Source organism: Artemia sp. Qi Xiang Cuo, chromosome 6 (assembly GCF_049724085.1).
Source record: "Artemia sp. Qi Xiang Cuo chromosome 6, ASM4972408v1, whole genome shotgun sequence".
Lineage (NCBI taxonomy): Eukaryota > Metazoa > Arthropoda > Branchiopoda > Anostraca > Artemiidae > Artemia > Artemia sp. Qi Xiang Cuo.
The window spans coordinates 23,008,288-23,021,796 of NC_142799.1; the positions used below are offsets into that span (position 1 = coordinate 23,008,288).

General features: G+C 35.5%; 1 protein-coding gene across 1 annotated transcript; it reads right to left on the reverse strand.

The window, feature by feature from the left end:
* Positions 1-1,293: 1,293 nt before the first annotated feature.
* Positions 1,294-12,969, reverse strand: LOC148951001 (uncharacterized). The gene is made up of 3 exons (XM_089090546.1): positions 12,833-12,969; positions 9,540-9,779; positions 1,294-1,573 (listed from the first exon to the last, which is right to left on the reverse strand). The coding sequence occupies exons 2-3, from the start codon at positions 9,777-9,779 to the stop codon at positions 1,328-1,330; spliced, it is 486 nt and encodes a 161-aa protein (XP_088946672.1). The 5' UTR covers positions 12,833-12,969; the 3' UTR covers positions 1,294-1,327.
* Between the last annotated feature and the right edge of the window lie 540 nt (positions 12,970-13,509).

Sequence of the window (13,509 nt, forward strand, 5' to 3'; positions counted from 1 at the left end):
CTTAGCAACGTTTGCGGTGACAAAAAGTACAAATTTTTTATAACTATTAGAAACTTTTTTTTTTTGCTTTTTGCCAAGATGGAATAAAAACTAGATCTGTTGAATCACTTTACAACTATAAGACACACCAAGCTGTTTACAGGGGACATCCATTGTGTAAAGGAGTTTATAGCCCTTGCTGCGAATTTCCATTATACATGGGAGCTTTTCGTTCCCTTCCCACATCCCTAATAATAATGTCGCTGGACTGATAAATAGCTGTGGATGTTCTAGGTTTAAATAGGACTGTTTTTGCATCAGATTTAAGATACTCAATTTAACTTTATGATGTTCTAAACTATTATCAAGAGCTACACATTTAAATCTTAAGGCAAAAGGATTAAGTATATTTTTTCTTATCAATTTTGTAATGGTTTAATGTGATTCAGTGTAATCTAAGCAGGTGATAAAAGGAATAATCAAAACTGAAATTGATATCCACTTTTTACGTTGCCTTTATAGACCAAAAATGTTTTACTTTAAAGTATTTATGCTGTACAATTAACATACAATTACATCATATTATATTTAATTTTGTGACTTGGACAATCAAATTGATTTTTAAAGCTCAGTGAAAAGGATTCTACATATTAGTCAAACCATTATGTTCACACCGTTTATTTTTAATTTCCAATAATTAATGATTCTGCTGAGCCATTTCAAAAATTTCTTCAAATTTCTCTCAATGAAAAAGGTTTGCTCACCTATGGGTATATTCTTCACCAGGGGTGAATTAGTAAAGTTCCCAGTGTTTCGTTTGGGTCAAATTGAGGGGGGGTAAAACGAGTAGGGGATCACAGTTTTAAAAAAAGACTGCTTACGTTTAAACACCCTATCGATGTTATCTGGCAACTGGTTGCACTGTATAATGTACTCACAAAAGAAATGACCCCGGAACACCGTCTTTACGCTTCCTTCATCTTAAGTTTCAATTTTCGCATTCAACTGCATTCAGAAAAAAAAGATGAGGTAATTTACAAATTTGAAGATCACCGTAAATATTTTTGGAAGAAGCGTTTGAAATTTCCCCAATCCTTTCCATAGACCACAAGTTGAAATTTAATCTACTTCATTTTAAGTCTTAGACATCCTGATAGCAATTTACGATTTGGCCCCTTGCCAGTTTTTTTTTTTTATTGTTGTTATTGCTGGAGTTCTAAGCCATGGTAATAAAATCTATCAAATCAACCTTGTACACCAGTTTTACCAACGTATACTTTCAACCATCACCAAAGAAATTAGAAAACAGAAACATCAAAGAAATTAGTTTATTAAAAAATAAATAAAATTAATAAACTGATAGAGGAATAGCCTCAAGACGTCCTTTTAACCTTCTGTTACCCATCTTGTCCGTCCCAGAATCGTTATGTGTTGTGTTTTTATCCATGACAACATGACGCATACATGCAGGACAAGGCATTGCGATCTTAAGGTCTCCTGGACTGCGCCATATGCAGTCTGCTATATGAAGCTCACGCTTGAAACCTTTGCCAACATGGGCATATGTATAAGTGAACGTCGTGTCAGATGGTATCTGTAAAGAATACAGTATTAGTAATGCTATAAGCTGTCAGACACTCAATTGTTGCTGTTTATTCTCTGTTGCTTATTAAATAGAAAAACAAGTTTTTCAACTGAAAGTAGGGGGATTTCCCCCTGCTCAACACCTCGCTCATTGTGCTAAAGTTTTTTGACTCTTTAAAAAAAAGTTACCGTACTTGTTGTTCTAATTAAATTACCCTTGTGTTTCAGGAGTCGTTTTTAAAGAATTAGAATTTTTTTTTAATTTTAGGGTAAAGAGCAAGAGGTCTTGAAGACGGGGCTATCCCTTCTTGTATATAATAGTTTTTGTTAGTTTTAAGTTTAAATATTGCTCTTTACTTTCAGTTGAAAAACTTGTTTTTTTAAATTTAATTTCTGATCGTTTTTTAAATAACGCCAGGAAATCTGGCTCCATTTCCACGGAAAAATCCACCTCCCGCGGAAATATCCTCTGTACAATTAAATCCTGGTAAAAATTTACCCCAGACAATTACACTTAACAGCTCCACCCGTAAAATTGATTCAGTAAATAGAAAGCAAGACATATAAATGAATTTTGCATAGGAGTTGTGGCAAATACCCTCAGCATAAAATTTCCCCTGAAAAGTTCACCCCTTGGAAAATTCCCTCTCCATGGAAAATTTTCCCCTTGCGAAGTCCCCCAGGCAAAAATGTGTCCTCCTCTCCTTACCCAAAAAACGTAAGCATACTTTCGAAAATACTAATATTATACAAATACTATGCGTAAACATTGAGCAAATTTTAAGATTTAAAGACCTTTCCTGAGGGGCTATGGGGGTCATGTTATATCTAAAAACATAGTTATTAGGCCGTTCAACTATACTGAATAAAATAACAATCTCAGAATTTTGATTGGACGATTTTGGGGGAAGAGGTGTAGGAGGGGTTCTAGTTCTCCATTTTCTGGTCACTTAAAAAGGGCATTAGAAATTTTAATTTCCGTTAGAATTGTCCCTCTCCCGATGTTCTAGGCTCACTGGATCGATGCGATCACCCCTGGAAAAAAAAATAATAAACACGCATCCGTGATCTTTCTTCTGGCAATAAGTATAAATTCTACATTGTTTTTAGATGGGATAAGATAAGATAAGATATTTATTTCAAAAAATGACTATCACAAAGCCCGAAGGGCCGAATTCGCATTTCCGGGTCATATAATAAAAAAAGACATAGAAATAGCACAACAACTAAAAAACTGGCTAAACAATGCCAAAAACAACAATATCAGAAAGGCAAAGCCATTCATTAGTCTAAAAAACAAAAAGTGTCAAATGTAAGAAAGTTAAAAAGGCACAAATTAAAACAAAACCAAAACAAAAATTGAGATAAAAATAATGTTAAAAAGAGAGTATATAAAAAGGGGAGGGAACGGAAGAGCCAAACGGACACCAGCATAGTAATCACCAGTTAAAAAAAACAAAAAAAAAAAAAAACTAGTGGTTTATTTGATCAGTAATGAAGGGGACGAAGGTTTTTTCATATCTGGAGGTTAAAAAACGGATGGGGGAAAAGAGAGGGATGGGTTCAAATGCAGTACGTGGCAGATGGTTTCTGGATGGGGAATGTCTTTTGGGGAAAATGTTTTCCGTGCAAGGGTTTATTATTTCATTTTTTGAAAAACGTAGACACAACGTTCCTCTCCTGTGCTCAAGAGTTTCCAGCTAGGCCTTTTTTAGAAGGAGTGAATATGGTACCAAAGTTTCTTTAAAAATTATTCTTAGGGTTCTTTTCTGAATAGATTCAATTTTATCTGATTCATCATGGGAGATGCCACGATGCCATACTGGACAAGCATATTCAAGATATGGGTGGACAAAGGAAGTATAGATCCTTAAAGAATGGGATGGGGGATGTTAAATTTATTCAAGAGCTTAAGGAGAGACATGAACGAATTAGCTCTACGGACAATATCTTTCACATGGATATCCCACTTTAAATTAAAGGAAATTGTAACCCCAAGTAATTTAAAGGAAGATACAGAAATATTTGGGAGGATAGGGTCAAGGAAGGCGGTAATAGATTTCAAGAAATTTATCGTCATTATATTTGATTTAGAGGAAGTTGCTTTCATACTTAGGTTCTTAGCTTCATCCGAAATGTGGGATAGAATTTCAAGGGGGTCACTTTTAATATTCCTGTGACATACTTCGAGGATCGTCAAGTCATCCACGTATTTCCACCTTTGGGGGAATTCCTTACCAATATCGTTAATCATGACTAGAAATAAAAGTGGTCCCAATAAGGTTCCTTGAGGAATTCCACAATGTATAGGGAGGGGGTTAGAGAAAATATTTTTGTATTTAACAACTTGGGATCTATTTGAAAGAAACGATATAACAATATTTACTAACAGAGGATCAAGTTTAAAGTTAACCAGTAGTGAACGAATTAGGGTGGTGTGGTCAACCATGTCAAAAGTTTTTTGGAAATCAACTAAGACAAGGTTCAGCCAGACATTTGGTTTATCAAGGTTACTTACTATGGTATGTATTCAGTGCACAAGGTAATGGGTGGTGGTGGAAGTTTTCTTTAAGTTACCAAACTGCCGGGTGTCAGTACACGGACAAATTTTATCCTTAAGCCAGTCACAGAGGAAACCTTCATAAAGTTTGGAAAAAACAGAAGTGAGCGTAATGGGGCGAATATTGGCGAAAGTCAGACTGGCACATTTTTCAGGGACAGGTTCTATAAAAACTTGTTCCCAGAAACATTAGAGTTTGCCACATTCTGTGATGTAGTTGAAAGAATTTGATAGATGTTTAATAATTTTCTCCAAAAAAGCTAAAATTAAGCCACCTGGAATTTTCAAGGGACAAATACTTGATTTTCTAAGCTTAAGAATTTTATTTATAACATCAGAGGGAGAAATAAAGGGGAAGGAAGTATTGCGAGGAATAGTTGGACTTGAGCCAGTGAAAGGGGGAGACTTGGCACGATGGAAGCAAGGTACAAGTTCAGATCGTTGGCAGTCTTATTAGGGGGTTCAGGGAGATGAAAATCAATTTCGGAAGGACTTTTTCTGCATATTTCTTTAATTTTTCTGTACCATTGCTTGGGCTTGTTAGAATATAGATCTTTGACTTTATCATTAAAATAATTAGAAGCTGCTTTTATTAATTTTTCCTTTAGGAACTTCCTTATACTATTAGCCTCAGTAATGCGACCTGCTTTGAAAAAATTGATTTTTTTTCTTATAAGTTTTTTAAAATACTCAGTAACATAAGGCTTATCTGTAGAACACGTTTTAAATTTTTTCTCAGGGAAGTGGGAAACTGGGAGGTTGCAACTTCTACAGTAGGGTTCTCTGATACGCTGAATCTGACAGCGTGATTTTCATTAGGATTCTATGACTTTTAAAAGGTATTTCCCCATTTTTCAAAATCAGGCAACTTTTTTTAGGCTCGTAACTTTTGATCATTAAGACTAAACTTAACAAAACTTATATATTTAATATCAGCTTAAAAATCCAATTCTTTTGATATATATCTATTGGCATCAGAATTCCGTTTTTTGAGCTTCGGTTACTGTTGAGCCGGGTCACATCTTACTTATAGTATCTTACCATGAACCGTTTAATTAGAAAGATATCCAAATTACGAATGAAAGATTCATAAGTAACTAACAATATAGTATTTTGATATATGACTTGTCTATTTTTTCCCCTTATGCAGAAGAACTTTCCTTTGTAGTATCAAGGTGTCCATTTTTGTCCCCATTGATAACACCACCAAGCTACTTCAGACCGGTTTGAGTAGGTACAATTTGTCCCTTGAAAGAGAGTGAAAATTCAACCACCACTCGCCGGCCATCACCCATCAGCAGCGAGCGGTAGGCTACCTGATCTTCAGAACCATCATCAGAACCGGCTCTAAACTTCTTAATTCCGTCTGACATTACTTCTCAAAGTGATTCGTGTTTTTTAGGGAGTTGAAGCCCCCCCCCCACCCAACTGGACAGGAATGTAGCAATCATTATTAGCTCCAACCCATCTAATCTCGGCAACATCCTACCTAGTGATCAGACACTGTGCAGAAAAGCCAGTAGCTTGCAAGCGAGCGAATAAGTTTTTAGGCAGTTAAAAAAGAAAAAATAATAATAAAAGCCAAAAGAGCACAAGTGTAGTCATCTGACCATGGGCAAATAAAGACTGCCCATACGCAACTGTAAGTATACAATTTGGAAAACAATAAAAATAGACATTTAATACCCTTGGGATGAAGACAGATGGCAAATAAGTGGCAGAGAGAATTGTCACCCTTGGGATGAAGACAGATGGCAAATGAGCGGCAGAGAAAAAGAAAAAGATAGAATGAGAAAGAAAAAGGAGTGCGAGGGGTAATAGAAAAGGAGAGACGGAGAAGGATGAGAGAGAAAGAGGGGAAGAGAGAGAGAGAGAGAGAATAGTTCACAATTCGTAAATCTCATAGAAATCGACACTCATTTATTTCAAACCTTATTAGTAGGGGGAGGGGTTGACATACTAACTATACAAGATCACACACCCTTTTTCTAGGTCAATCAGAGGGATAGAATACTAACTATATAAGATCACACCTACTAAGAAGATAACTTCAAACAATCAAGTAGCTAACTAAGTCCAATGTATTCAACGGTTTGGTATTCCAATGATCGTCTTTTAATATAAAAAGGTGCAAAAAGTTTCCTATATAAGGGTTTCAGAAATGGCGGTTCTAATGGCGTACTTTTTGTTTTGATCTGATTCTATTTTTATGAGTTATGAGTTATGATATTTCTTAACATTGGACGTGATCGTCTCTTACTGGGTCACTAGCCACCGCTGCAACCCAGATGATGTGTTTTGCCTCATCATGCATATAATGTCGTTCTTTAAGATAAACCCAGGTAGCTGCCTTATGATCACTTTGCCTCTTGAAAAGAACACTAGAGGGTCTGAATACCAATCCAATGAGCCCCCTTCGAAGTTTATATGACCAGTCTCTATAAATACCTTATATGTCCCCAGGGTATAACTTACAACCCTTGCCCTGAGGACTGGTGGGATTTTTTATCCTCAGAAACAAAATCTCCGAGCCTTTCTGATACGCTGAACAAAATGGCTATCTCAAAATTTTGATTGCAATTGTTTCGGGAAATGATGGGCATGGGGGGCATTTGTCCTCTTATCACTTTTGACTAATAAAAAAGGCACTAGTGCTCTCAATTTCCAACCGAAGGAGAACTTTTTGAAGCTTCTATAAAACTTTCAATGAAATACAAAATTTTCTATAGACCTTATATTCCCCAAGGGTGTAACTTAGGACCCTTGTCCTGAGGGCTACGGGGGGAGGGTTGTCATTCTCAAAGACATAATTTCCAGACCTTTCAACTACGTGGAACAAAATGGCCATATCAAAAAGTTGTTCGGAAATTTTTGAGGAAATGATGGGCATGGGGCGGGGGTGATTCTCCTCCGATTACTTTCGATTATTAAAAAGGACAATAGCCCTCTCAGTTTCCCATCCAATGACCCCTTTTTGAAGTTTTACGACAACACTCTCTATAAGAACATTATATGCCCCCAGGGCATAACTTACAATCTTAGCCCTGAGAGCTGTAAGCCTGGGTGGGGGGGGGGGTTGTCATACTCAAAAACATAATATCCGGACGCTTCAACTACGTTCGACAAAATTTCTATATCGAAATGTTGATAGGGGAAATGTTGTTTGGGGAAATGATGGGCATGGAGGGGGGGGGCATTCACCCTCCGATCACTTTTGACTATTAAAAAGGGCACTAGCCATCTCAATTTCCAATTGAATGAGCCCTTTTTTAAGTTTCTGCGACAACGTATTCTATAAAATATCTTATATGCCCCCTGGGCATAACTTACAACCTTAGCCCTGAGGGCTGTGGGGGGTTCATACTCAAAAACATAATTTTCTGACCCTTCAACTACTTTCAACAAAATGACTTTATCAAAATGTTGATTGGAAGTGTTTGGGGAAATGATGGGCGTGGGGAAGGTATTTTGACTATTAATAAGACACTTTTCTATCGCTTTTGACTATTAATAAGGCACTAGCCCTCTCAATTCCCAATTGAATGAGCCGTTTTTAAAGTTTCTACGACAACGCTTTCTATAAAAAACTTATTGCCCCCAGGGTATAACTTACAACCTTTGCCCTGAGGGTTGTGGTGGGGGGGGGGGGTCATCAAAATTTTGATTGGATGTGTTTGAGGAAATAGTGGGCGTGAGAGGGGGGTTTGTTGTCCATCAATCACTTTCGACTATTAAAAAGAGCACTAGCTCTCTCAATTTCCAATCGAATGGGCCCTTTTTTAAGTTTCTGCAACAAGGCTTTCCGTAAAACCTTATATTTCCCCAGGGCATAATTTACAACCCTTACCCTGAGAGCTGTGGGGGATTGTCATCCTTAAACACTTAATTTTTTAACTCTCAATTACGTTGAAAAAAATGGCTATCTTAACATTTGATTGGATGTGTTTGGGGAAATGGTGGGCGTGAGAGGGGGGCTAGTTGTCCTCCAACCAATTTCTACTAATAAAAAAAAGCACTAGTCCCTTCAAGTTCCAATGGAATAAACCCTTTTTATAGTTTCTACGACAAAGCTTTCTATGAAAAACCTTATATGCCCCAAGACCATAACTTCCAACCCTTTCCCTGAGGGGTGTGGGGGTATCATCCTGAAATATCTAGTTTCCAAAACTTTTAACTGCGTTGAACAAAATGGATATGTCAAAATTTTGATTGCATATGTTTGGGAAAACGGTGGGCGTGAGGGGGGGGGTAGTTGCCTCCCAGTCACTTTAGACTATTAAAAAGGGTACTAGCCCTTTCAATGTCCAATTGAATGAGCCTCTTTTAAGTTTCTACGACAGGGCTTTCTATAAAAACCTTATATGCCCCCAGGGTATAACTTACAAACCGTGCCCTGACGGGTGTGGGGTGTCTTATCATCCCCAAATACAGAATCCCCACAATTTTTTGTTATCTCGAACAAAATAACTGTCTTAAACTTTTGATTAGATATGTTTGGAGTTATGGGGGGCGTTATAGGGGGGTAAGCTGCCCTCCAAGAACTTTCAGCTATTAAAAAGGGCACTAGCCATTTCGATTTCCAATTAAATGAGCCCTTTTTGAAGTTTTTACGACATCCCTTTCTATAAAAACCTTATATGCCCCCAGGCATAACTTACAACCCTCGCCCTGAGGGCAGTGGGGGGGTTGGTCATCCTCAATGACCTAATTTCCAGAAATTTTAACTATGTTGAACAAAATGTCTTTTGGGAAACGGTGGCCGTGAGAGGGGGGTTGGTTTGCCCTCCATTCACTTTCGACTGTTAAAAAGGGCACTAGCCCTTTGAATTTCCAATTGAATGAGCCCTTTTTTAAGTTCGTACAACAACGCTTTCAACAAGAACCTTATATGGCCCCAGGGCATAAATTACAACCCTTTCCCTGAGGACTGTGGGGGAAGTGTCCTCCTCAAAGACATAATTTCTAGATCTTTCAACTACGTTGAACCAAATGGCTATCTCAAAATCTTGATTGGATGTGTTTGGTGAAATGGTGGGTGTGGAAGGGGTGTTAGTTGCCTTCCAATCACTTTCGACTATTATAAAGGACACAAGCCCTTCCAAGTGAATGAGCCCGTTTCCAAGTTTCTACGACAACTCCTTCGATACGAAGTTCCCTGGTCTAAAACCAACCAAAAAAAAATATATATATATATATATATATATTATGCCCACATTGTTCTTTACTTAGGCAGCGCTATTGCGCTGCATATGGTTGCAGGTGAAGTCAAAATACATTCAAAGTGTAGGTATAGCTCGAAGGACACTTTAACCGTGGCACCAACTCAAGCCAAGCCAGCGAAATCTCCTTCAGTAGTGGATAGAATAATCTAAACTATTACAATTAAGGGTCGAGGTCACAATCACAATTTCCTTACCTCACGCTCCTCATCATATTCATGACATGTGTACTTATCTATGTTTGTAACGAAGCCTTGAGCTTTGAAACTGATATCACCGTTACAAATATTGTGAAGATGGAGCTCTTCTGCTGGACCAGGTTGTTTTATACACATTATTTCACGGTTCTTGGCGTGCGAAACGCAGCTTATGTCTTCATTTGCGTTGTTTAAGCCAACTAACATATAGAAAACAGCGACAAGTAGGTGCCAGCTCATCTAGAATTAAATTATCATGGATTAAATAGAATATCTACATTCACACAAGGTCAGAGCTCCTGCCCTACGTGGTTTACAAGTATTTTACTTACTTACTATAAGGCCTTTTCTTAGATTAATTGAAATGTTATCATTTCAAGGGCCAAGACTAAGAGAATAGCTCATCGTAATTTAATTCACTGTGACTGTCTTAACCAGGTGGCTTGTATCTTGGGGTTTTAGGGCATTTTTAGAAATGGTGCCTGCCAAAAATTGTAGCTTAGTATCATTAGTAATGGCACCAAAAACCTTGCAGAAAAAATACTAAAAAGTAGCAAAGATGAGGGAAAAATTGTTGTACTGACTAAAAGAGTATAGTAAAAAGTATATATATATATATATATATATATATATATATATATATATATATATATATATATATATATATATATATATATATATATATATATATATATATATATATATATATATATATATATATATATATATTATATATATATATATATATATATTTATATATACATTGCTGTGAAACGACATTTCAATTATATTTACTATATAAGAAAATAAAAACTGACGAATAAAAATGAGCAAATATCCGGAAGATGGCCAATTACTAATTTCAGACAGTAGTGTACCCAGGACTTAATTTACTGAGAAATCCAGCCAGTGACGTCAAATCGGGAGGGAGAATATTGACCCTTGAAAGATTTTAACTCACCACCTCCCCTCCCCCCTAGATTTCAAAAAACACCTTAAAATAACCGAAAAATAATGTATATTTTAAATATATTTAAAAGTCTCGGGAGCTTGTTTAGTAAGTTTGAAATAATGTACTTGTTCAACCTAATAAATAGACGCTTATTGAGTTTGAGTTCCAACCATGGGTTTCTGCAAATTTTTTTTAGGATAGAAGGAGCCCAAACAATTCGCAATTTTAGGGGAGTGACAGGAGGGGGGGGGGACTTGCCCTAGGTCCAGAATTTTCGAACAAATAACCTAAAGATTATAATGTAATCTTGAATTTCATTTCCATTAAAGTAAAGTAGAAGAGCAGTTAATAAATTAAAATAATAAATAAATAAAATAAGTCAAAAACAAGAATAATTAAAATTATCAAATTAAAAGAATTAATAATAATTAAATAACTAAATAATTGAAATACTAAGTTAAAAAATAATTAAAAATAAATTGTTATTTAATTAATCAATTAAAAAATAATTATGTTAATAAATGAATTTTTTTTTAAATTTGGCCAGAAAATTCTGTGACAAACAGAAGGGGGGGGGGGGTCATAATCATTATTTTCCCCGGACGCAAGAGAGACCAGAACCGCCACTGCAGAAAGGTACTATATTTTATGCCCATTCTACATGGCATTTCTGTCTCTATATTTGATGTACAAAGGGGAAAACAAAAATTTCTATTCTACGGCTCCTGAAAGCCCCATGGCTAAAATATTGATGCTTAGTAAAAGATATACGCTTCTTGTGTTCATTAACTAAGAAAAACAAGTTTTTTTTTTAACTGAAAGTAAGGAGCGACATTAAAACTTAAAACGAACAGAAATTATTCCGTATATGAAAGGGGCTGTCCCCTCCTCAACACCTTTTTGAATTAATGCAGCTTTGATTTTGGCTCACCGTACATGAATAATTAAAACGAAATTCGCATATTAATTTTCCTTTTTTTTTGGCTGATTGGCTTTTTCGAAATTTTGTTCTGACGTAACTTACGAATTAACTTACATAACGAATTTCTATATTCGTATATTTTTATTACGTATATTAGGGAGTTCGTCCCCTAGTCAATACCTCGCTCTTTACGCTAAAGTTCGAATTTTTTTCGAATCACAAATCCCTGAATCACAAAGGCCGGTTAATTAGAATAGATAGCTGTTTTGAAAGTACTAAAAAACTTTGGCGTAAAGAGTGAGGTATTGACTAGGGAGCGAACCATCTCATATACGTAATAATTTCTGTTCGTTCTAAGTTTTAATGTTGTTCCTTATTTTCAGTTGAAAAAAATTGTTTTTTTATTTAATTTTCTGATCGTTTTTTAAAAAATGCTGGGAAATCTGGCGCTCCCTTCATGGAAATGTTCCTTCCCCCAAGGAAATATCCTGCATGGAAAGATCCTCTCCCGTAACCCCTACACTGACTCCAACCCCCCACTAGAAAAAATACTTCCTGAAAACACCTGTACACTTCCCAATAATCAATACTATATGTAAATAATGGACTTGTGTTTTTTATTCAGTTACACTTTCACCGTTACTAGGAAAGGGTCGTCCAATTTTAGTTTGGTGTTTTTATTTTAAGGTTTGGTTTTTACATTTTCATCAGTTTTATTCTGCACTGAGGACGGTTAAGTGGAGGTCTTGACCGAAATATTTGCATAATTTTTTCAATTTCTTTTCACTGGCTGTTAATTGTCCTTGTTTCCTTTCTTCGCGATTTTTTGTTTATCATGATTAGCCAGTGTGGTCTCAGAAATTATTTATATATATATATATATATATATATATATATATATATATATATATATATATATATATATATATATATATATATATATATATATATATATATATATATATACATATATACATATACTTATTTCAGTTTATGTTCCAACGTGTATACTATATTCAAATAGTATGTTAAATACTCTCTTAAAAAGTTGCACTACCTTCAATAACTGTGTCCGATATTAAGAAAAGAAAAACATTTTCTTCTCAATTTAGCCGCGTTACGCATACTGCATTCTTGCTTAGAAGATGAAAAAAAAACGATTTATTCTAAGCACAAAGAAAACCACTTTCGAACTTAATCTTTACTGCTAAATGGAGATGTGAGCTAAGCATCCAAGAAAGGAGATGGGATGGGGATAAGAATAAGTAGCAGTATAAATTTTCCGAATTTTTTTGGTCTGCGTTCAACATGAATAGAGGGGGAAGGATAATTAAAAGGATTCAATTATCGCAAATTTAATTCACAAGAACATGTTTTTTTTCATAAATTAATTAGAAATAATAAAAATTTTGAACATACCTTTTTCAGATGGTATCCAAGGAAACTCTGAGTTTTACTTCCTTCTACAAAATATTTACCACCTGTTGAATTTATTAACAATTAAATAGCATGAAGTATGATATACAACTTATCTTGCAGCATAATGCCCCACATAGGTCGTGACACGTTGTGAAACTCTTGTCGATATAATTAGCTTAGTAAAAGAAAAGAAACTGATGGGCTGCATGCCAATTTTTCATTTTCTGTTTTTTCCTCCTTTTTATGTAAAAAAAAAAGTTCATTCTAAACATTTTATGAAATTTCCTAATGATAATAAATTGTTTGCATTTTTAGATTGCTTAAGTGCTTGATAGCCAAAATAGGACCAACGGCAGTTCTTTCAGTATCAGAGGCAACGCTATAGCGTTGCCTATAGTAAAGGCCATACGGCTCCAATATTTTATCATTTATTTATTATTATTTATTGTTTTTTCCCAGAAGCATTTCATATGAAAGGGGTTGTCGTATGAACTTTAAAGGGTCTCATTTGATTGGAAATCGAGAGTTCTAGAGCCCTTTTAAGGGTCAAAACTGATTGGAAGTAAACTAACACCCCTTCCACGCCCACCATTTCCCCAAAAACATCCAATCCAAAATTTTTAGATAGCCATTTTTTTCCATGTAGTTGATTTCCAGATAGAAATCATGTTTTTGAG

Bases quoted from the DNA above. Each gene is read 5' to 3' on its own strand.
- LOC148951001 (XM_089090546.1), bottom strand. From the start codon at position 9,779: ATGAGCTGGCACCTACTTGTCGCTGTTTTCTATATGTTAGTTGGCTTA. The intron at 1,574-9,539 runs GTAAGGAAATTG...TATTCTTTACAG, and splicing joins AATATGATGAGGAGCGTGAG to ATACCATCTGACACGACGTT.